General features: G+C 46.7%; 1 protein-coding gene and 1 long non-coding RNA gene across 2 annotated transcripts; both read left to right on the top strand.

The window, feature by feature from the left end:
* Positions 1–106: 106 nt before the first annotated feature.
* Positions 107–8,885, top strand: POLR3K (RNA polymerase III subunit K). The gene is made up of 3 exons (XM_005590716.4): positions 107–269; positions 2,691–2,778; positions 8,383–8,885. Exons 1-3 carry the CDS (start codon positions 159–161, stop codon positions 8,508–8,510), a joined length of 327 nt encoding a protein of 108 aa, XP_005590773.1. The 5' UTR covers positions 107–158; the 3' UTR covers positions 8,511–8,885.
* Positions 8,886–10,559: 1,674 nt separating this feature from the next.
* On the top strand, positions 10,560–16,363 carry LOC107128703 (uncharacterized). The gene is made up of 2 exons (XR_006694723.3): positions 10,560–12,721; positions 16,222–16,363. It is a non-coding gene; the product is annotated as an uncharacterized lncRNA (long non-coding RNA).
* Positions 16,364–23,868: the final 7,505 nt, after the last annotated feature.

Below are 23,868 nucleotides of genomic sequence, written 5' to 3'. Positions count from 1 at the left end.
GCCAGCAGCAGGGCTGGGAGCGCAGAATCGCCCTGTCTATTGGTTGGTGGGCGGGGCGAGGCGGCCGCCAGGACCAATGTAAGCTCGAGGCGGGCCGCGCGTCGGCGCTGAGCGGCAGTGTGAGCTGCCGGTGGTTGGCGCCTGCGGAGTTCGAGACCATGCTGCTATTCTGCCCCGGCTGCGGGAACGGGCTGATCGTGGAGGAGGGACAACGCTGCCACCGCTTCGCCTGCAACACGTGCCCCTACGTGCACAACATCACCCGCAAGGTGGGACCCGAAGGCCGGCGCTGGGCCGCGGGCGCCTCTCGCAGGCCTTCCCCTTCCTCCGACTGCGGCGCCATCGCCGCCAGCCCCGGCGTCTGCCTCTGTCCGCTCTTTCTCGCTCCCCCTTCCGGTCTGCAGCAGATCTGTGGGCTCTTTCTGTGGGCTCCAGCACACTCAGAAAGCCCCACCGTTTCCCGCCTCCTTGGGTTCCTGCTCCCACGCTTGCGCCCTCCTCTGCGTTCACAGCAGCGGCCACGGCGATTCCCTTAAAGCTGAGGCACGTAGGTCCGTGCTGTGCGCAGAAACCTTCGGCCGTTCCCCAGCTCGTGCAGACGAAAAGCTGGAATTCTTCCAGGGCCTACCATGTTCAGACACTGACCCCCTCCCCGACTTGCTTCTCCGATTTCAAGTCCTATTGCCCTTTGCCCCATCAACACCAGCCTCCTGGACGATCTCTCATTGTGCACATGGCGCTCGCAGGGCCTTTGCACTTACTGTTACTAACTTCGCTCTTCCCCTAGATAGCCACCTTACTCATTGGTCTTGTCTTTACCGTATTTTAAATTGCAGCCCCTCCGTCCAATGTATCCTCCTTCCCTTTGTAATTGTTTCCACAGGGCTTGTTACCTTCGAATACATTACGTAATGTATCGTGTGCTTTGTTTATTAATAGTAGGACCTGGCCGGGCGCCGTGGCTCACGCCTCTAATCCCAGCACTTTCGGAGGCCAAGGCGGGTGTATCACTTGAGGTTAGGAGTTCGAGACCAGCCTGACTGACATGATGAAACCCCATCTCTACTAAAAATACAAAAATTAGCCGGGCATGGTGGCAGGCGCCTGTAATCCCAGCTATTCGGGAGACCGAGGCAGGAGAATGGCTTGAACTTGGGCGGCGGAGGTTTCAGTGAGCCAAGATCGCGCCACTGCACTCCAGCCTGGGCAACAAGAGTGAAACTCCGTTTCAAAAAAAAGAAAAAAAAAGTAGGACCTAAGGTCTAGGAGGGCAGAGGTTTTCCGTTTTGTTCCCTTCTATGTTATATTCTGAACAACTAAAATGAAACCTAGAATATAGTAGGTGTTCAGTAAGCAGATGATGCATGCTTTATTATAACTTGTTGTTTTCCTTTGATAATACATATTTTCTTTTTACTTTTTAGAATACTTTTACTTTTTTTTTTTTTTTTGAGACGGAGTCTCCCTCTGTCGCCCAGGCTGGAGTGCAGTGGCGCCATCTCGGTTCACTGCAAGCTTCGCCTCCCGTGTTCACGCCATTCTCCTGCCTCAGCCTCCCTAGTAGCTGGGACTATAGGCGCCCACCACCACGCCCGGCTAATTTTTAATATTTTTAGTAGAGACAGGGTTTCACCGTGTTAGCCAGGATGGTCTCAATCTCCTGACCTTGTGATCCGCCCGCCTCGGCCTCCCAAAGTGCTGGGATTACAGGTGTGAGCCACCACGCCTGGCCAATTTTTTTGTGTTTTTAGTGGACAGGCTTTCCCCGTGTATTAGCCAGGATGGTCTCGATCTCCTGACCTTGTGATCCGCCTGCCTTGGCCTCCCAAAGTGCTGGGATTACAGGCGTGAGCCACCGTGCCCAGCTTTTTTTTTTTTTTTTTGAGACACAGTCTGGCTTTGCTTCCCAGGCTGGAGTGCAATGGTGCAATCTCGGCTCACTGCCACCTCTGCCTCCCGGGTTCAAACAATTCTTCTGCCTTAGCTTCCTGAGTAGCTGGGATTACAGGCTCCTGCCACCACCCCCCAGCTAATTTTTGTATTTTTGGTAAAGACGGGGTTTCACCACGGTGACCAGGCTGGTCTCGAACTCCTGACCTCAGGTGATCCACTTGCCTTGGTCTCCCAAAGTGCTGGGATTACAGGCATGAGCCACGACGTCTGGCCAGAATACCTTTATTTTTAGAAGTTAGAATATGTTGGTGCTACCGCCGGGCGCGGTGGCTCACGCCTGTAATCCCAGCACTTTGGGAGGCCGAGGCGGGCGGATCACAAGGTCAGGAGATCGAGACCACGGTGAAACCCCGTCTCTACTAAAAATACAAAAAATTAGCCGGGCGCGGTGGCGGGCGCCTGTAGTCCCAGCTACTCAGGAGGCTGAGGCAGGAGAATGGCGTAAACCCAGGAGGCGGAGCTTGCAGTGAGCCGAGATCGCGCCACTGCACTCCAGCCTGGGCGACAGAGCGAGACTCCGTCTCAAAAAACAAAACAAAACAAAACAAAAAAAAGAATATGTTGGTGCTACCTCAGTCTTAATGTTTGCATGCTACTACATTTTGTACTGTGTTGTGGGAGTTTGGAGTTGGAAACTGTGGGAAGAGTGAACTCTTATATAATCCTGAAATTCGAGGTTTGGCAGCCCAGGTTTGTGCTATGCAGTTACCTGGAGTCTGAAGTGTTGTTTTTGTTAGGTAACAAATCGGAAGTACCCAAAACTGAAAGAAGTGGATGATGTGCTTGGTGGAGCAGCTGCCTGGGAGAATGTTGACTCTACTGCAGGTAAGAGGGAACACTGTTTCTGTTGCTAAACTGGATAATTATGAGGCTGTTGATGCCACTGCATGGCAGAGTCTGTGATGTCATATAAATGATGTAGGTTTCTAAAAATAGAAATGGTTTTTGAATAATTTATTAGTATTTGTTACTGTTTAGTAATCTGTTACACAAGCAATATTTGTACAAGCCTTGGAGTCATACAGGCCCATGTTAGATCCTCAGGCCCTTGTACTGTGGTAGGACCTTCCTTGGGTCTCTTGACTTCTCTGGGGCTAATCCATATTCGTAGATCGTGAGAGCATAAAGTGAGTTATACCGTGCTTGGTATATAAGAGGCAGTGAGCAGGTGATAGCTTTGATAATGGCAATGATGAGTAGATTAATAAAAATAAGAATCTAAGGAAAAAAGTATGTTCTTTCTGTTTGATATGGTTTGGCTGTGTCTTCACCCAAACATCTTTTTATTTTTATTTTTTTTTTGAGACTGAGTCTGGCTCTGTCGTCCAGGCTGGAGTGCAGTGGCCGGATCTCCGCTCACTGCAAGCTCCGCCTCCCGGGTTTACGCCATTCTCCTGCCTCAGCCTCCCGAGTAGCTGGGACTACAGGCGCCGCCACTTCGCCCGGCTAGTTTTTTGTATTTTTTAGTAGAGACGGGGTTTCACCGTGTTCGCCAGGATGGTCTCGATCTCCTGACCTTGTGATCCACCCGTCTCGGCCTCCCAAAGTGCTGGGATTACAGGCTTGAGCCACCGTGCCCGGCCACCACCCAAACATCTTGAATTATGGTTCTTGTAATCCCCAGGTGTCCTGGGAGGGGCTCACTGGGAAGGAATTGAGTCAGTCATGGGAGTGGTTCCCCCCCCTCCGTGCTGTTCTCACAAGATCTGATTGTTTTATGAGCGTTTGGCATTTCCCCTGCTCACACTCATTCTGTCTTTTGCTGCCTGTGTGAAGAGGTACCTTCCTCCATGATTGTAGGTTTCCTGAGGCATCCGCAACCACACAGAACTGTGAGTAAATTTAGACCCCTTTTCTTGGCTGGGCGCGGTGGCTCACGCCTGTAATCCCAGCAGTTTGGGAGGCCAAGGTTGGCAAATCACTTGAGGTCAGGAGTTCCAGACCAGCCTGGCCCACATGGCGAAACCCTGTCTCTGCTAAAAATAAAATAATTAGTCGGTCGTGGTGGTGCGAGCCTGTAGACCCAGCTGCTCAGGAGGCTGAGGCACGAGAATTGCTTGAACCCGGGAGGCAGAGGTTGCAGTGAGCTGAGATCGCACTATTGTGCTCCAGCCTTGATGACAAGAGTGAGACTCTGTCTCAAAACAAACAAACCAACAAACGAAACCGCTTTTTCCTATGTAAATTACCCAGTCTCAGGTATTCATATCAGTGTGAGAACGGACTAATACACTGTGCTCATATAGATTTCTAGAAGTTAATACCAATGAGCATGAGCATTAAACTGCAGATTGGGTAAAATAAATGTGTATTGCATGTCTGATAGAGATAGATGTGACCAGCAGAGGAAAGGGGAAGGCCCTAAATATAAGATGTATTGAGAGGAGAGAGAGAACTGATGGTTAGTACTGTGTTTTTCCCCCGATAGAAGAACATATAGGCCGGGTGCGGTGGCTCACACCTGCAATCCCAGCACTTTGGGAGGCCAGTACGGGCGGATCACCTGAGGTCAGGAGTTTGAAAGCAGCCTGGCTAACACGAAGAAACCCCGTTTCTACTAAAAATACAAAAAATTAGGCAGGTGTGGTGGCGGGCACTGGTAATGCCAGCTACTCGGGAGGCTGGCACAGGTGAATCACTTGAACCCGGGAAGCAGAGGTTGCAGTGAGCCGAGATTGCGTCATTGCACTCCAGCTTGGGCAACAAGAGGGAAACTGTCAAAAAAAAAAAAAAAAGAAGAACATAGAAATCTAATCTGCTATGTGAAAAAGTTAGTGGCCAGCGCGGTGGCTCACACCTATAATCTCAGCACTTTGGGAGGCCAGTGCGGGTGGATCATGAGGTCAAGACATCAAGACCATCCTGGCCAACATGGTGAAACCCTGTTTCTTTTAAAAATACAAAAAGTAGCTGGGTGTGGTGGTCCATGCCTGTAATCCCAGCTACTTGGGAGGTTGAGGCAGGAGAATTGCTTGAACCAGAAGGCAGAGGTTGCAGTGAGCCGAGACCGTGCCACTGCACTCCAGCTTGAGCAAGACTGTCTTAAAAAAAAAGATTAAGGCCGGGCGCGGTGGCTCAGGCCTGTAATCCCAGCACTTTGGGAGGCCGAGGCGGGCGGATCACGAGGTCAGGAGATCGAGACCATCCTGGCTGACACGGTGAAACCCCGTCTCTACTAAAAAAATACAAAAAACTAGCCGGGCGAGGTGGCGGGCGCCTGTAGTCCCAGCTACTGGGGAGGCTGAGGCAGGAGAATGGCGTGAACCCGGGAGGCGGAGCTTGCAGTGAGCTGAGATCCGGCCACTGCACTCCAGCCTGGGCGGCAGAGCGAGACTCCGTCTCAAAAAAAAAAAAAAAAAAAGATTAAGTACCTAATGTCAGAAATAGTGTTAGAGTGTTTGAAGCCATTTCTATCAGGTGTGGAATAAGTTTCTCAAAGTGAAATCGCTTTGAAGGGAAATATGTACTTCTCTCTCTTTTTTTTTTTTTTTTTTTTTTTTGACGGAGTCTTGCTCTGTCACCCAGGCTGGAGTGCAATGGCGTGATCTCGGCTCACTGCAATGTCCACCTCCTGGGTTCAAACAATTCTCTTGCCCGAGGCTCCCAGGTAGCTGGGATTACAGATGCTCACCACCATGCCCGGCTAATTTTTTGTATTTTTAATAGAGACAGGTTTCACCATATTGGCCAGGATGGTCTCGATCTCCTGACCTCGTGATCCCGCCTGCCTCGGCCTCCCAAAGTGCTGGGATTACAGGCATGAGCCACCGCACTCAGCCCATAAATCACTATCTTTATTTGCACTGCTATAACAGAATACCACATACCGGGTAATTTATAAAGAACAGAAATTTATTGCTCACAATTCTGGAGGTTGAGAAGTCCTTGTACAAATCACCAGCAGGTTTGGTGTCTGGTAGGGTCTGGCTTAGTAATGGTGCCCTGGAATACAGGGAGCAGAGAGCCAGGGGAGCTATAGGAAACCCTGAGGTACCTCGAAACCACTCTGGGCCTGTGATGGGCATGGCATCCCTTCATCCCACCCCAAGATCTCCAAAATGCCTTGAAGAGGTCATCCTCCCATTGCTTGACGAATAGCATCTGGCTTCCTTCTGTCTGTACTCATCTCTGTATCACATGGTCCCTTGACCATACCCTTGGTTTTCTCTCCTAAATCCACTTTTTTGTTTTTTTTGTTTTTTGAGACAGGGTCTTGCTCTGGTGCCCAAGTTCTAGTGGTGCGATCATGGCTCACTGCAGCCTCCACCACCCAGTCTCAAGCATTCCTCCGACCTCAGCCTCCTGAGTAGCTGAGACCGTAGGTGCTTGCCACCATATCCAGCTAATAATAATTAATAATTATTATTGGCCGGGCGCGGTGGCTCAAGCCTGTAATCCCAGCACTTTGGGAGGCCGAGACGGGTGGATCACGAGGTCAGGAGATCGAGACCATCCTGGCTAACACGGTGAAACCCCATCTCTACTAAAAAATACAAAAAACTAGCCGGGCGAAGTGGCAGGCGCCTGTAGTCCCAGCTACTCGGGAGGCTGAGGCAGGAGAATGGCGGGAACCCGGAAGGCGGAGCTGCAGTGAGCTGAGATCCGGCCACTGCACTCCAGCTTGGGCGACAGAGCAAGACTCCGTCTCAAAAAAAAAAAAAAAAAAAAAAAAAAAAAATTATTATTATTATTTGTAGAGACTAGATCTTGCCATGTTGCCCAGGCTGGTCTTGAACTCCTTGGGTCAAGCAATCCTCCTGCCTCAGCCCCCAAATTAATGGAATTACAGGTGTGAGCCACTATGCCCAGTCTACTTTTTATTCTTTTTTTTTGGGCTGGGACTGAGTTTCAGTCTTGTTGCCCAGGCTGGAGTGCAGTGGCGCGATCTCGGCTCACCGTGACCTCCACATCCCAGGTTCAAACGATTCTCCTGCCTCAGCCTCCCAAGTAGCTGGGATTACAGGCATGTGGCACCACGCCTGGCTAATTTTGTATTTTTAGTAGAGACGGGGTTTCTCCATGTTGGTCAGTCTGGTCACGAACTCCCAGCCTCAGGTGATCTGCTGGCCTCGGCTTACCAAAGTGCTGGGATTACAGGCGTGAGCCACCGTGCCTGGCCTTTTTTTTTTTTTTTTGAGACAGAGTCTCTTTCACCCAGGCTGGCGTGTAGTGACGCAATCTCTGCTGCCTGGGTTCAAGCGATTCTCCTGCTCATCCTCCCTAGTAGCTGGGATTACAGGCACCTGCTACTGCGTCTGGCTAATTTTTGTAGTTTTGATAGAGACGGGGTTTCACCATCTTGGCTAGGCTGGTCTTGAACTCCTGACCTCAGCCTCCCAAAGTTCTGGGATTACAGGCATGAGCCACCATACCCAGCCTTTTCTCTTCTTTTGAGTCCACACCAGAATCGCCCTTAATGCTCAATTCTTAACAATGCAGACTTTTCGCAGCATTTACTTCAAAACTCTTCTACTGTCTAACCGTGACTTAGTCTTAGGCATTTTGTTACAGCAGCACAAAATATACCAGAGCAGTCACCTTCCATGTTATGTTTCCAACCAGCCTTCAGCTGGACTTGAGAAGAACCGTGGGAATCAGGGAGGGGGGGAGCGGCGTTTGTGAGTCACAGGTCTCTCAGATTCCCTTAGTGTTAGAGTGTAGTAGGAATGACATCACTGTTTGTAGACCTACCCTTGTCAAGGGGCATCAAATGAGCAGGGAGGTTCTTTACCATATTTAAAGATATTAAGTAGGCTGGGCACGGTGGCTCACGCCTGTAATCCCAGCACCTTGGGAGGCTGAGGTGGGCAGATCAAAAGTTCAGGAGTTCCAGACCAGCCTGGCCAACATAATGAAAACCCGTCTCTACTAAAAATACAAAAAAATTAGCCGAGTGCGGTGACGGGCACCTTTAATCCCATCTACTTGGGAGGCTGAGGCAAGGAGAATTGCATGAACCCGAAAGGCAGAGGTTGCAGTGAGCCGAGATCACCCCATTGCCCTCCAGCCTGGGTGACAGTGTGAGATTTCATCTCAAAAAAAAAAAAAAAAAAAAAGACATTAAATAATACCTACTTCTTTTTTTTTTTTTTTTTTTTTTTTTTTTGATACGGAGTCTCACTTAGTCGCCAGGCTGGAGTACAGTGGCACAATCTCAGCTCGCTGCAATCTCTGCCTTCCAGGTTCAAGCGATTCTCCTGTCTCAGCGTCCCAGGCAGCTGGGATTAAAGGCGCCTGCCACCATGCCCGGCTAATTTTATATTTTTGGTAGAGATGGGGTTTCACCATGTTGGCCAGGATGGTCTTGAACTCCTGACCTCAGATGATCCGCCCGCTTTCGCCTCGCACATATTAAGTAATACCTACTTTTAACAGTCATGAGCATCATGTTTCTTTTAATGTGGGTCACTTCTTTTTTCTCATTGCCAGAGCCGTGTCCCAAATGCGAACATCCTCGTGCTTACTTCATGCAGCTTCAGACCCGCTCTGCAGATGAGCCGATGACCACCTTCTACAAGTGCTGCAATGCTCAGTGTGGACACCGCTGGAGGGATTAGGGCCAGGATGGCCCAGCTGCCTTAGCGTGTGCTTACCTTGTCCCTTGGCGTAGATGCTTAGCTGGCAGTATGAATCGTGTGTCCTGAGGGTTTTTGCTGGTGTGGTGGAAAGATAAACCTTTTGAGGTGAAGAGCTGGGGGGTCAGGAAATGTGATCTATCTGCCAGTCAGAGTGGATGAAGTCATGAATGTCTGGGAGTTTTTCTGTGTGGGGAGGAGACAGAGACCCATAAGTAAATATGCTCTGTTTAAAGTCCTGTTCTTTCATCTTCCATATTTATTGGCAGTTGACATTCCCTTACTCCCAATCAACACTCTTAAACATTTGTACTGTTTGCAAAACTTAACCCTAAACATTTAACTGTTACTTGTAAACTTGTGTAATTTGTTATTTATTTTAATCACAATTCTGAGTATTTCATTCAAATGAAAGTTCTAATATTGCGTTCTCAGTGTTTTTTTTTTTTTTTTTGAGACGGAGTCTTGCTCTGTCACCCAGGCTGGAGTGCAGTGGCCGGATCTCAGCTCACTGCAAGATCCGCCTCCCAGGTTTACGCCATTCTCCTGCCTCAGCCTCCCGAGTAGCTGGGACTACAGGCGCCCGCCACCTCGCCCGGCTATTTTTTTGTATTTTTTTTTAGTAGAGACGGGGTTTCACCGTGTTAGCCGGGATCGTCTCTCGATCTCCTGACCTCGTGATCCGCCCGTCTCGGCCTCCCAAAGTGCTGGGATTACAGGCTTGAGCCACCGCGCCCGGCCCTCAGTGTTTTAAATAGCTTAAGTGGTAGAAAGCAAACCCCAAATCACAGTGATCCCAGAATTGACTACATACTTAGATTTGAACAGGCTATGAAAATACTAATCACTGAGATTTCAATTTCTTTCTTTATTCCTATACTTACTCCCTTATTCATTTTTTTTGAACCTTCCCTGATTTGCTTCCTAGGGTTGCTTAAATGTATAAGATACTATATATATATATATATATATATATATATATATATATATATTTATTTATTTATTTGAGACAGAGTCTTGCTCTGTCGCCAAGGCTGGAGTGCAGTGGCATGAATGCGGCTCACTGCAGCCTCTGCCTCCCGGGTTCAAGGGATTCTCCTGCCTCAGCCTCCCAAGCAACTGGGACTACAGGCGCATGCCACCACACTCAGCTAATTTTTGTATTTTTAGTAGTGACGGGGTTTCACCATATTGGCCAGGCAGGTCTTGAACTCTGACCTCATGATCCACTCGCCTTGGGCTCCCAAAGTGCTGGGATTACAGGTATGAGCCACTGCGCCCGGCTGAGATACTATGGTTTTTTTTCTTTTTTTTTTTGAGACGGAGTTTTGCTCTTGTTGCCCAAGCTGGAGTGCAGTGGCGTGATCTCGGCTTACTGCAACCACTGCCTCCCAAGTTCAAGTGATTCCCCTGCCTTAGCCTCCGGAGTAACTGAGATTACAGGCATGTGCCACCATGCCTGGCAAATTTTTGTATTTTTAGTAGAGACTGGGTTTTGCCATGTAGGCCAGGCTAGTCTCGGACTCCTGACCCCAAGAGGAAGCCTTAGCTATGCCTCTTAGGGCCAGGGTCAGGTTCGGGTTCGGGTTTGGGTTAAGGGTCGGGGTTCGGGTTCGGGTCAGGGTCGGGGGTCAGGGTCAGGATTGGGGGTCAGGGTCAGGGTCAGGGTTAGGGTTAGGGCTAGGGCTAGGGTTAGGGTTAGGGTTGGGGTTAGGGCTGGGTTCGGGTTCGGGTCCGGGTCCGGGTTTGGGTTTGGGTTAGGGTTAGGGTTCGGGTTTGGGCTAAGGCTAGGGTTCGGGTTAGGGCTGGGGTTCACGCTCGGGCTAGGGTTAGGGTTAGGGCTAGGGCTAGGGCTATGGGCAGGGCTAGGGTCGGGGCAGGGGCAGGGTGAGGGTGAGGGTTAGGGTTAGGTTAGCGTTAGGGTAGGGTTGGGGTGGGGTAGGGTTAGGGTTAGGGGTTAGGGGTTTGGGTTTAGAGTTATGGTTAGGGTTTAGGGTTAGAGTTGGGGTTGGGGTTGGGTTTAGGGTTGGGGTTGGGGTTAGGGCTGGGTTAGGGTTCAGTTTGGGGTTGGGGTTGGTGTTAGGGTTAGGGTTAGCAAATTTCTTCACTTCTCGACCTTTGTTTTTAACTGAGCGGGAATTAGGAGAGGAGCCTGGTCCTCTCCACACAGCCCAGCTGGTACACCGCCCATGTGCCTGTGGAGAACAGTGTTCCTTTAGGGCCGACAGGTGTGGACCAAGTAGCTGTGAAATTTCTTCTGAAGAAAACGCACAAGGAGGACTGGAATGAGCTCAGTGGAGGAGGGGCACTACCCCAGGGGACATCCACATACATGGACTTGTGAACCCCGATTATCTGAGATGATCTCAGTCAGTTTAGAAAGTTTATTTTGCCAAGGTTGAGGACGTGCACCCGTGACAGGCTCAGGAGATCCTGACGACAAGTTCCTAAGGTGGTCAGGGCACAGCTTGGTTTTAGGGAGACATGAGACATCAGTCAGTACATGTCAGAAGTACCTTGCTTCCATCCAGAAAGGTGGGGACAACTGGAAGCAGGGAGGGGGCTTCCAAGGTCACAGGTAGGTGAGAGACAAATGTTGCGTTGTTTTGAGTTTCTGGTTAGTCTCTCCAAAGGAGGCGATCGGATGTGCACCTATCTTAGTGAGGAGATAGGTGATTTGGAATAGAATGAGAGGCAGGTTTGCCTTGAGCCGTTCCCAGCTTGACTTTTCCCTTTAGCTTAGTAATTTTGGGGCCCCAAGATTTTCTTTTCACAGAGCCTATGACTAGATTTGCATGTTTAGATCCTGCGAGGAGGCGGCTACACACATGCAGAAGTCACACTGGTGGCCTGGACTCCAAAGAGAGAGAAGTGGATTTGAGAGACATTTAGGAGGTAGGATTGCCAGGGCCTTGGTGATAGCTTGGATGTGGAGGGCGGAGCAGGAGGGGTGTCAAGCAGATATTGCTCTTAGATTACCAGCTGGGATATTAGGGAGAGTGAGTGGGCTGTTTTTTCTTTGTTAGGCAGAACTTGGTTTTGTGGTGCAGTAGGGTGCCTCAAACCAAAAGCCTGACTTCCTCGCACAGGCCAGACCCCACATGGCCGTTCCTGTGACTGCCAGGCCACTTTGAGGCTGAGAGAGGTGGTTTTGTCTGGCCTCTGCCCTGCACGTGTTTACGAATGACTTCTCTGTGTTGGCAGATTTGGGGGTCCACCAGATAGGATCCTGTGAAGACACCTCAAAGGTTTTTAGTCCAATTTATAAAACATCATTTTGTTCATTACATCATTTCCACAATCAAAGATGAATAAAATATACAGAGGTTTATTTAGTGAATAAGGTTGATGGTGCACCTGTGCTAGGCAGTGTTTTAGTTCGTTGAGACACCAAGGAGTTGAGACAATCCTTTACCTTGGAGTTTTGTGTCTGTAAGTCCTGCTGTTGAGAGCTGTGTGTGTTAAAATGTCTGATTCAGGCAGGTGAGATCTGGGCCGTCTGTAAGGTTAGGTGAGAGGAGGTTGGTGTCCAGCAAGTATCCAGTGCCCCATCAACATCCCAGTTCTTGTCCACCAATCTTCCAGTTCTAGGACTGATGCGGAGGCCCTCAGAGTGACTTCAGAGGAGAAGTAGTGTGCTCTGTGGCTGTCTGTTTTGGGGTGTAAATTGTAAATCCTCTGCAAACAAGAAGTTGGAAACAAGTAGCGTTTCAGCTTGAGTTTCTTGTAAATGGCTTGCAGTCGTATGAACCCAGAGCATGTATACCACAGGGCAACACGAGGGTCCCTCTATCACCATTTCTCCCAGTGGCCTAGGTGGGGATTTAAACAGAATAATGTGTGCAGCCTCATTGTGTGAAAGTCCAGTACTTTGTGCTTGGAGTGTCATCAGGGAAGGGCCCCTGACTTTGAAGGCTGCTGCGTCTCGCTCCGTGATAGGAGGCACAATGTGGCCTTGGTCTTACGAAGACCTTGGGTGCCACAGCTCACTTCATCCCTGATCAGCCTGATGCAGGTGCTGGGCCCTGGTTCTGGAGGTGAGAATACACCCTGGGCTTCCACTGCATGGCTGCCCTGTGAGCATTCAGGTGCTTGTTTGGGGACTGATACGGAGTCCTGTGCCAGATGCAGTGGTGCACACCTGGGAACCAAGCGTCCCTGCTTCTACTGGAGAAGCTGGACAGATGTAAAAGGTAAGAAAGGCTGGGGGTAGAGGTTAGGGTTAAGGTTAGGCTTGGGGCTGGGGTTGGGATTGTGGTTAGGGTTAGGGTTAGGGTTGGGGTTGTGTTTAGGGTTATGATTAGGGTTTAGTGTTAGGGATTAGGGTTTTAGCGTTAGCGTTTTAGGGTTATGGTTAGGGGTTAGGGTTGGGGTTATGGTAAGGTGTTAAAGGTTAGGGTTAAAGTTTAGGGTTAGGGTTGGGGTTAAGGGTAAGGATTACAGCTTTTAGGGTTAGGGTGCTTGGCAAAATGGGTCCACCCTCTCCTGGGTAACCCTGGCTCTAGGCCCTCTTTTATGTCCTGGCCTGCCCCACCAGTCCCCTGGAGCCCTCTGCTGACCTAACCACGCTGTATGTTCTTACTTATAAGTGGGACATAAGCTATGATGATGATTCCAAGGCCTAAGAATGATAAGTGGGCTTTGGGGACTTAGGGGGAAAGGTGAGAGGGAGGTGAGGGATAAAACCCTACACATTGGGTACATTGTACTCTGCTTGGGCTATGGGTGGACCAAAATCTCAGAAACCATGAATAAAGAACTTTAGCATTTAACTAAAACCACCTGTTCCCCAAAACTATTGAAATAAAATAAAATAAAATAATAACAACAGATATCTTATTCCTTTGGTAGACCACATGGCCTAGCTCAAGAATTGACTAAATACTTGTAAAATATAAGAATAGATGGAACAAGTGGGTAAACACAGCTCATGCAGAGATGTCCAGCCATTTCAGAAGTGTTAAGGTTCCAAGCAGTGTTCCCTGTGCAGGCCCTGGGGTACTGCATTTTTGGGGAGGCGCTGCCATCTCAAGCCTCCTTGTTTATGGCTCATATTCTAACCCTCACACAGCACATGCTTGTCTTTAAAAACATCAAGGTGAAATAAACCATATGTTAATCAAGGTAGAATAAGTGGGCAGTTAGAGAACCCACATAATTTAGTTGTATAATAGTAAGCTTCTGCTGCATATTTAAAGAAAAATAGACAAGATAATATTTTTTATAAAAAGTACAAATTATTCCACTGTTTCTGAATACTCACTGCTAAAACTCCACACTGAAGCACTGCCCAGAATGGTGGCCCGTGAAGCGTTCTCAGTCTGGGACACGTTATTCCTCTTGTGTAAAAACTGCACCACTTTCAGACAGACTCTCAGGCAAAGACACAGAAAATTATCTCATTATTAGATTCGTGATCTGTTAGAGGTTTCCTATCGCTGAGGTCATCTGAGCCAGTAGTTTTCAAAATGAGCTGATGGCTTCATATCCTAAAATGTTGCATTTAAATTCTAGTTAAAAATAGTTTACTGTATTTTCCATTCTAAGACAGATTTTTTTATGCTTTACTTTTTCTGGAATTAACCTGCATCTTACAGTTGATCCACTGCATTAAATATGATGAGATCTCTTCTGCTATTCTAAAAAATTATCAATAGTTTTGTGATGGATATTGATTTAATAGCATCTCACAATGTAAAACATCCAGGTTACAATCATTAACTCTTCTACAAGATTTACATACAAGAAGGTCATATGTTTTTGTTTTTATAAGTCAAATTATACCTAGCAGAAACTCACATGTGTGGAGATGTGGAAGATTCCAATTCACGGAGGTTCCTCGTCATATTCTGTGCCAGACACTGGAGGCTGGGATGGTGGCACTTCATGCTTCTCACCTTCCTGTCTCACTACTTTTCCTGAGACTGCCAACTGCTGGCCCTTTACTCTGAAGGGGGTGAGAGGACCACTGTCCTGGCACTGGGGAGGGGATGCTCCTCACAGCACGGGAAGTGCCAGGAAGGCAGCCGTCACATGCTGGAACCTTGGCCACACCAGCCACATCTGGGGAACTGCATGTGACTAGGGCCTAGCCCATTAGGAATGCTTCTCTTCTGGAAATATCTCCCTGGTATCTTCATTTTGTTTTCCCATTGGCTAGTCCAGCTTAACCCCTTAGATGATTCTAGATCTCCCCTGAAAATACCTAGGTGACAGTTATCCAGGCAAATTCTCTTTTCCTCCTTTAAAACCATAAAGGCCATATGCGTGTGTGTGTGTGTGTGTGTGTGTGTGTGTGTTACAGAGAGGCCTAATCTGCAAAAGCACAGCTTGGCCTTCAGGAAATAGATGGGAAAAGGGAAAAGGGCTGCTTTATGATTTCCTTGTGCCTTCAAAGCACACACAAAGAAAATATCAGCTAGTACTTTCTCCAGTAATTCCATCTGTAACAATGAGCATTTAAAAGTTGTTATAATACATTTAAATACCTTGCCCATACAAGTGCATTATAAAATGTAGCATTAATGAAACAACCAAATGTCCCAACTTAACCTGTCTTCTTGTAAGCCGTGAAATAAATGTCTCCCACTATCTCTATGAATATGTTTACGATTTGTGCAAATATACCACTGAATAGAGATAGTAGACAATTTTTATTTTGACAGAAATCCACTCGTAAAATTACACACAAAAATTCTGCTATAACCTATGTGCATTGGCAGATGCAATTAAATGTGAGCCAAGGCCCATTTGTTCATGCATGTGTTTTATGATGTTGTCTGTTCCTTTTTTGACTTACATATTTATAATACAGAATGTGAGAAGAGTTAGCTCTTTGTAGTTATTTAGCTGGAAGACATAGAAAACTGTTCTAGAACCTTTAAAAAGCAGTTGCAGGAATTTTTTTAAAGTCCCTGAAATTACAAGTCAAGACATTATTTTAAATTATTATTCTTTGAAACTCCTTTTCTGTATACATCAAGATTTATCAATAACATATAGACAAAGTAGGAAAGTATGGTTACCATATTGTATAATGGCACCTCATGTTGCTTATTTCTTCTATAATTAAGTCATAAATTGAGCTCACAAAAATATTTATATTAATAAAATGATTATCATTGGTAATGTTTGAGTTTTTCTTGTACATTTTTATGTAACAAGAAAAAAGTTTTTACTATTAAAAATGGTTTTAAAAAAATTGGAGCAAGCCTAACCTTCATTTTACAAATACAATAATCTGAGGCTCATCAGGGCTGGTGACTCTCCCAGGCGCACACCCGGCATTGCTGGATGTCGGCTTAGGATCCAGAATGAATTTGAACAATTCATGCTAAATTAATAAATGCACTTTAAAATAGGTCCATATTAATCCCAAAGTAACTAAACCTGTGGAATTTGTAAAAGAAGGTGTTTATGAATGAGGATGTGGCCTTTCGACATTAGTTCTGATTCTCCCCTTTCTAAAAGAATCTACAGTCTCTATTTTCCCATTACGAGATTTCAGAGGAGAGCCTGGTGGCACTTACAGCAGACATCACAGATGTCTGAGTGTTTCGGTTGAGGAAGGTAAAGGCTTTGTTTGTTTCACAAAACCTTTGTTTTCCAGGGGAGAAAACACAGGTTGAGTCTAAAGTCAATCCTCCCATTGAAATATTTTAATGACGCTGAAAAAGGTTGTTGTGTTTCGCAGGTGCAAGCGGAGCCGTGCAGTCCTGACTTCTGAGTGGAGCTAGAGGAGAATTACGTTAATGTGTTTGCACTCCTTGCTCAATTTTTAAATATAAATATATTTAAGCAATGCTTTTTAATGAGAATAAAATAGTTTAACAATGTTTACGCACCTATTTTAGTTATTACATTCTCTAAGCTATTTTTATCCTCACAACCATGGAAGCGCTCCACCGTCTCCATTTCAGAAAGTAGACAGAAACTGAACAAAACTGTCCACTTCTAAAAAACATGATTTATTTCATTATGAAAGTTCATAGTTGATGTAATTAATACCTTTTTGTGGTCTTAATTCAATGGGTGTGGGCATCTGCACGCTGTCGTGGGTCCACCGTTGTGGTGAAATCGCACACAGTGGTCTCACTGCCCTAAGCAGCCAGGGCTCTCTGCCTATCCATCCTTTCCTCTTCCCAACCCCTGTCAACCATTGATTGTTTTACTATCTTTGTAATTTTCCCTTTTCCAAAATGTCATGTAATTGGAATCATACAGTATGTAGCCTTTTTGGCTTCTTTCACTTAGTGGTATGCATTTTGGGTCCCTGTGTGCCTTTTCATGATTAGATAGCTCATTTATTTTCTCACTGAATGATATTCCATTGTCTGTAGGTACCAGAATTTATTTATCCATTCACCTACTGAAGGACATGTTGGTTGCCTCCAGTTTCTGGTAATCCTGAGTAAAGCTCTGAACATTTGTGTGCGAGTTTGTGTGTGGACATAACTCTTGAAGGAATGACAAGGAAAGGTATATTTGCCTGATCCCAGGAATCCATATAAACATCCATGATAACCCCACCTTTTTTTTTTTGAATGTATGATTTGGATGAAACAAGAGAAAGAGACTGACTGTTGCTGAGTCCCTGCTGCAGTCCTGACACAGCTGGAGACACCCTGGTCTCCTGCTCTCCTTATTTTGTTGATGCTTATGAGGACCATGTTGTCTGAGGAAGACGGTTCCCATCCAACTCTGCCCCTGGTGTGTCACGTGCCGGCCTTGTCAACACACACGAGAACCTGACAGGGTGAGTGTTATAACCCCATCTATAGAAAAGGAAACGTCTCTAAAGTCTTTAGCATCTCGCCCGAGTTCGGACACTTAGCAGAGGCCTGAGTTTAGATGCAGCCCCGTCTTGCTCTTTGACAGCCTCAGCACCACATGCCCTGGGTGACCCACGCAGTGAGTCACTGACAGCTCTTGTGGTTTGCCTGTGGCACAGCACGGAGCGAAATGGCCCACTGACCTTTTCAGACATTCAGGCAATTTGTGATAGAGCGTATGCGGTCACTCCCACTTAGTTCTGTTGTTCAGTTTAATAGAATACCTAATTCTATGTTTCTTATGAATAAAGGGATATTTCTTGTGTTTTTTTTTTTTGAGACGGAGTCTTGCTCTGTTGCCCAGGCTGGAGTGCAGTGGCACGATCTCGCTCAGTGCAAGCTCCACCTCCCAGGTTCACGCCATTCTCCTGCCTCAGCTTCCCGAGTAGCTGGGAATACAGGCGCCTGCCACCATGCCCGGCTTTTTTGTATTTTTAGTAGAGATGGGTTTCACCATGTTAACCAAGATGGTCTTGATCTCCTGACATCATGATCCGCCCACCTCGGCCTCCCAAAATGCTGGGATTACAGGCGTGAGCCACTGAGCCTGGCCTCTTGTGGTTTTTAAGAATATGAAGCATATCTATTTTGCCTACAAGTTGGAAGTTCCAATACTACAGGAAGCATAAGAGCAGGTTATAATGATGGGTCTTTTATAAGACTGAATTCACATCAGACTGAATCAGTAACTCCAGCTGTATGAACAGGGTGAGACATTAAACATTTTTTTTTTTTTTGAGACGGAGTCTCGCTCTGTCGCCCAGGCTGGAGTGCAGTGGCGCGATCTCGGCTCACTGCAAGCTCCGCCTCCCGGGTTCACGCCATTCTCCTGCCTCAGCCTCCCGAGTAGCTGGGACTACAGGCGCCCACAACCGCGCCCGGCTAATTTTTTGTATTTTTAGTAGAGACGGGGTTTCACCGTGGTCTCGATCTCCTGACCTTGTGATCCGCCCGCCTCGGCCTCCCAAAGTGCTGGGATTACAGGCGTGAGCCACCGCGCCCGGCCAACATTAAACATTTAATGAAAAGAATTCCTTTCTTAGGTCACAGCAAGGACTAGATATATCTAATTATGCCCAGTAAGATGTATTGTGATATTTACAGTTAATCACTCATTTAATTCAAAGGGTATTTATTAATCGTCTGCTCTGGGCATAACATCAATCGAAAGCAATGTGTTCACATGGAAAAAAAAAACTTACCTGAGGTGGCTGGGCACAGTGGCTCATGCCTGTAATCCCAGCACTTTGGGAGGCTGAGGCGGGTGGATCACCTGAGATCGGGAGTTTGAGACCAGCCTGACCACATGGAGAAACTCCATCTCTATTAAAAATACAAAATTAGCTGGGCGTGGTGGTGCATGCCTGTAATCCCAGCTACTCAGGAGGCTGAGGCGGGAGAATCGCTTGAACTTGAGAGGAGGAGGTTGCAGTGAGCTGAGATTGTGCCACTGCACTCCAGCCTGGGCAACAAAAGTGAAACTCCATCTCAAAAAAACAAAAACAAAAACAAAACTTATCTGAGGCTCTAAGTCAACTTTCCACAACCAGCACACATTTCTAATTTGAAATACATATCTAAAGCTTTGAATGCATAAATAGCTATCCCAATCTAGAACTAAGTCAATAGTTACTCTGCATTGTTTAAATTATCCTGGGAATCGGAAAGATATGTCTACATGAAACAATAAAGGTTATAGTAGAATTAGTAAACTTTAGAAGACCATTTTAATCTTAAGATATAAACATACTACCTAGGCACACTGCTTAAATATATCTGCAACCTACTATTTTTAGATTTAAGTAAATCATTAAACTTTAAAGTTGGAAAAGATTCCAGTGTTAGAGCTCTAGACTGTAAATCCTGAATGTTTTTCTAAAATTTTCCAGTTTTTATCTGGAAATACAGATTTTCCATGTCTGTAACAACTGCAAGAAATTTCACTTGGAGTCTGCACATAGTCAACTATGTGATGGCAACATCAGTGTAATAGATACTGTCACAAACATCCTGTGACTTTTATATGTATGTTTTAAAATACTTTAAGTTCTGGGATACATGTGCAGAATGTGCAGGTTTGTTACATAGGTATACACGTGCCATGGTGGTTTGTTGCACCCATCAACCCATCATCTAAATTAGGCATTTCTCCTAATGCTATCCTTCCCCTGGCCCCCAACCCCACAACAGGCCCTGGTGTGTGATGTTCCCCTCCCTGTGTCCATTTGTTCTCATTGTTCATCTTCCACTTATAAGTGAGAATGCGTGGTGTTTGGTTTTCTGTTCCTGTGTTGGTTTGCTGAGGATGATGGTTTCCAGCCTCATCCATGTGCCTGCAAAGGACATGAACTCATTGTTTTCTATGGCTCCGTAGTATTCCATGGTGTATATGTGCTACATTTTCTTTATGCAGTCCCCAGCTAACTTTTGTATTTTTAGTAGAGATAGGGTTTCACCATGTTGGCCTGGCTGGCCTCAAACTCCTGGCCTCAAGAGATTTACCCGCCTTGGCCTCCCAAAGTGCTGGGATTACAGGCGTGAGCCACCACGCCCAGCTGAGGTCAAGTTTTGGAGTTTTATCTTGTTCTTTTATTGGGCCTTGTTTCTCTGTTTGTTTGTGTGCCTTGTAACTTTTTTTTTTTAACCGAGATTTGAATATCTAAAAAACGAATACCTCTTACAGTGTTTGCATACTGGCTTTATGCAGAGGAAGACCTTCACCAATCGCCTGGCTGGAGTTCTAAAACTTCTTGAACCTGTTTTGATCCCTTGCTCTTCCTGGCATCTGGCTGCAGAACTGCAGCTCTAGTGTGCTTCTTCCCTCTGTTTTTAGTGGCTTCCAAAATTCTGGCGCTAATCCCATCAGTGCTTTGAGTCAGGTGAAACAGAAAGCAGCTCCCTGGGCAGCCCCCACACGAGTCCAAATGTTTGGTGAAAGATCAGCTCTTTTGTTTCTGTTCCAAGGGGAGAGCTTGAGTGTGAAGAATTTTCTCCTGGTTGCTCTGTACTGTACGGCATAGGGGAGCAGCACTAATGGACACACCAAATGCTGTGAATTGTCCTTCCCTTTTCACTGAAATCCCTTCTTGGTTTTACAATGGCCTAGGTGCTCTAATTTCTCAGCTTGTTTATAGGATTCTCACAGAGGTATTCTGGTCGGTATATTGTTGTTAACTTGGTGTCTCTGTGAGGAAAGAAGGGGCTGTAGCTTTCTAGTCCATCGTCTATTGACATCTTACTATACAATATTTACTTACTTACTTAATGTATTTATTTTTGAGACAGGGTCTCCAGACACTGGGGTTTCCCAGACTGAAGTGCAGTGACACAGTCTTGGCTTACTGCAGCCTCCACCTCCCAGGCTCAGGTGATTCTACCTCCTCAGCCTCCTGAGTAGCTGGGAGTACAGTCACACACCACCATACCTGGCCAATTTTTTTGTATTTTTTTCTTTTAATGGAGACAGCGTTTCACCATGTTGCCCAGGCTGCTCTCGAATTACTGCACGCAAGCAACCTGCCTACCTCAACCTTCCAAAGTGCTGGGATTACAGGTGTGAGTCACCATGCCCTGCCCCATGCAATTTTTAAATTTATGAGTTTTCAGATATTATCTAATGACTTCCTATTATGGTGAATGAAGATTTTTTTTTTAGATGGAGTTTTGCTCTTGTTGCCCAGGCTGGAGTGTAGTGATGTGATGTCGGCTCACTGCAACCTCCGCCTCCTGGTTTCAATGATTCTCCTGCCTCAGCCTCCCGAGTAGCTGGGACTACAGGCACCTGCCACCACACCCTGCTAATTTTGTATTTTTAGTAGAGACGGGGTTTCACCATGTTGGCCAGGCTGTTCTCGAACTCCTGACCTTCTGATCCTCCCGCCTCAGCCTCCCAATGTGCTGGGATCACAGGCATGAGCCACCATGCCTGGCCCTGAACATTTTTTAAAATCTAAATTTTACCCGTTTCTCACACTCTTTGTTTTCCCAAATTGTTGGGAACAAGCCCCCAAATCTGGCCATAAACTAGCCCCAAAACTGGCCATAAACAAAATCTCTGCAGCACTGTGACATGCTCATGATGGCCAGAATTAGTTCCATATTGATGGAACACACAGTCAGCAGAGGTTTGAGAAGGGAGAATTTAGTCAACCGAGAAGTTCCTATGAAAAGAGCAAGAGCAAGATCACAGAGACACCATGAAACAAAAAGCCAGGAATTACTTCCAACCCGAGGAGAACAGAGAGGCCTCAAAACGAAAGCTAGGATAAGAAACTTCTAGCCCAAGAGTTATCTTTCAGACAAAGAAGCCTGAGATTCCAACCCAGCTTCAGAGAGTACTCACTCAAAGTGTTACTCAAACTGTAGGCTTTTTATTTTATTTTATTTTTTTTTTTTTTTGAGACGGAGTCTAGCTCTGTTGCCCAGGCTGGAGTACAGTGACCGGATCTCGGCTCACTGCAAGCTCCGCCTCCCGGGTTTATGCCATTCTCCTGCCTCAGCCTCCCGAGTAGCTGGGACTACAGGCGCCCGCCACCTCGCCCGGCTAGGTTTTTTTTGTATTTTTTAGTAGAGACGGGGTTTCACCGTGTTAACCAGGATGGTCTCGATCTCCTGACCTTGTGATCCGCCTGTCTCGGCCTCCCAAAGTGCTGGGATTACAGGCTTGAGCCACCGCGCCCGGCCCAAACTGTAGGCTTTTTAATGACTTAGCCATGCATGCAAAAGGCATTCCCTAAGGTGGCACAGAAGATGGAGCCCCCATATTCAAAGAGAGCCAAGGAGAAAGAAAGACCCCTGTTGCTAGAGCCAGTGGGCAAAGGCAACAGAGAAAGAGACAAGGGTCCTTATGGGATGAGACCCTTGAAGATTTAGACTTATACAAACTCCCGAGAACTGGCAGGATGACAGCCATAAATGGGGTACCAACATTTCTACTCATTGGATTACAAGTTCTCAGGCATCCAAAAATGATTAACAAATGAAGATTTCTAGGGCTTCTGTGGGAGAGTATGGAAGGTTTTTTGAACTTTTTTTTTTTTTTTTTTTTTTGAGACAGAGTCTTGCTCTGTCGCCCAGGCTGGAGTGCAGTGGCTGGATCTCGGCTCACTGCAAGCTCCGCCTCCCGGGTTTACGCCATTCTCCTGCCTCAGCCTCCCGAGTAGCTGGGACTACAGGCGCCCGCCACCTCGCCCGGCTAGTTTTTTGTATTTTTTAGTAGAGACGGGGTTTCACTGTGTTAGCCAGGATGGTCTCGATCTCCTGACCTCATGATCCGCCCGTCTCGGCCTCCCAAAGTGCTGGGATTACAGGCTTGAGCCACCGCGCCCGGCCGTTTGAACTTTTTAATGCTGTCAAATGAAGAATGATGAGCTTCATAAATTCGGAAAGGAGAGATTTCATTATTTTTTTTTTGAGTCAGAGTTTCACTCTTGTTGCCAAGGCTGCAGTGCAGTGGAGTGATCTTGGCTCACTGCAGGCTGCACCTCCCAGGTTCAAGCGATTATCCCGCCTCATCCTCCCTAGTAGCTGGGACTACAGGCATGCGCCGCCATGCCCAGCTAATTTTTGTATTTTTAGTAGAGACGGGGTTTCACCATGTTGGCCAGGATGGTCTCGATCTCTTGGTCTCAGGTGATGCACCTGCCTCGGCTTCCCAAAGTGCTTTGATTACAGGCATGAGCCACTGCACCCAGTGAGAGATTTACTTCCTATAAAGGGTTGCAGCCTGCAGGATAGTACTGACAGGCTAGGAAGCATAACCTCCAGCCAGAAGTCAGAAACAGACACTTCAAGGGAGAGGTAAAGGAAATAGTAATTTATACTGAGTGGGTGGCCAAATACACATATTTAATAAGCTCTAGGAGGAGTCATGCATATTTCTGAAAGGAGAAATGCATGCATGCGCAATTGAGTTTCTTGCTCCTTCATGGGTCCAATGTACAAAAAACGGCAGTGTTAGCACGATCCCAGGGTGGAGTTTTCAGCCCTCTGACATTAAAAGTTGAAGCAGAGGATATGAAAACTCGCTCTGTGCATCCTGTGTACGCTGTCCAGAACCTCTCCATCATGGGTGGTTTCTTATTAGGCAAGAGAGGAGAGGCAGCTTCAGGCAGTTGGTTGAAATCAGTGGTGGAGTCTTTTGAAAGGCTTGTTTCCGTTAAAGCCTTAGGGAAGAAAGCCTCACCATGGTTAGCAAAGGAGGGGGTACAACGAGGTGTATCTGACCCCTGTCATCCCATCCTGCCCAACTTGTAATAGGGGAGGAAAAATAATTTTCTCTCTACCTTTACGGAATTCTAAGATGGGATCCTTTGTAAATCCGAGAACTCAGTTTTGAGTTCAGCCAAGAGTGGGTCTGTTCAGTCAGTTGGGAGCTGACGATTTCATTTTCATTTATCAGTGCTAATGGGAATGAGTAGGCTGTTTTCCTGGCAGCTGAATTTGAAAGAAACTCCTTGGATGGGGTTAATGGCAGCTGTATTTTCTGGGAGCTCTGCGATAATTAGACA

Source organism: Macaca fascicularis, chromosome 20 (assembly GCF_037993035.2).
Source record: "Macaca fascicularis isolate 582-1 chromosome 20, T2T-MFA8v1.1".
Taxonomy (NCBI): Eukaryota; Metazoa; Chordata; class Mammalia; order Primates; family Cercopithecidae; genus Macaca; species Macaca fascicularis.
The sequence above is the reverse complement of the archived record's forward strand: the minus strand, read 5'-3'. Positions and strand labels throughout refer to the sequence as shown.

Bases quoted from the DNA above. Each gene is read 5' to 3' on its own strand.
- POLR3K (XM_005590716.4), top strand. From the start codon at position 159: ATGCTGCTATTCTGCCCCGGCTGCGGGAACGGGCTGATCGTGGAGGAG. The intron at 270-2,690 runs GTGGGACCCGAA...TGTTTTTGTTAG, and splicing joins TGCACAACATCACCCGCAAG to GTAACAAATCGGAAGTACCC. The intron at 2,779-8,382 runs GTAAGAGGGAAC...TCTCATTGCCAG, and splicing joins GAATGTTGACTCTACTGCAG to AGCCGTGTCCCAAATGCGAA.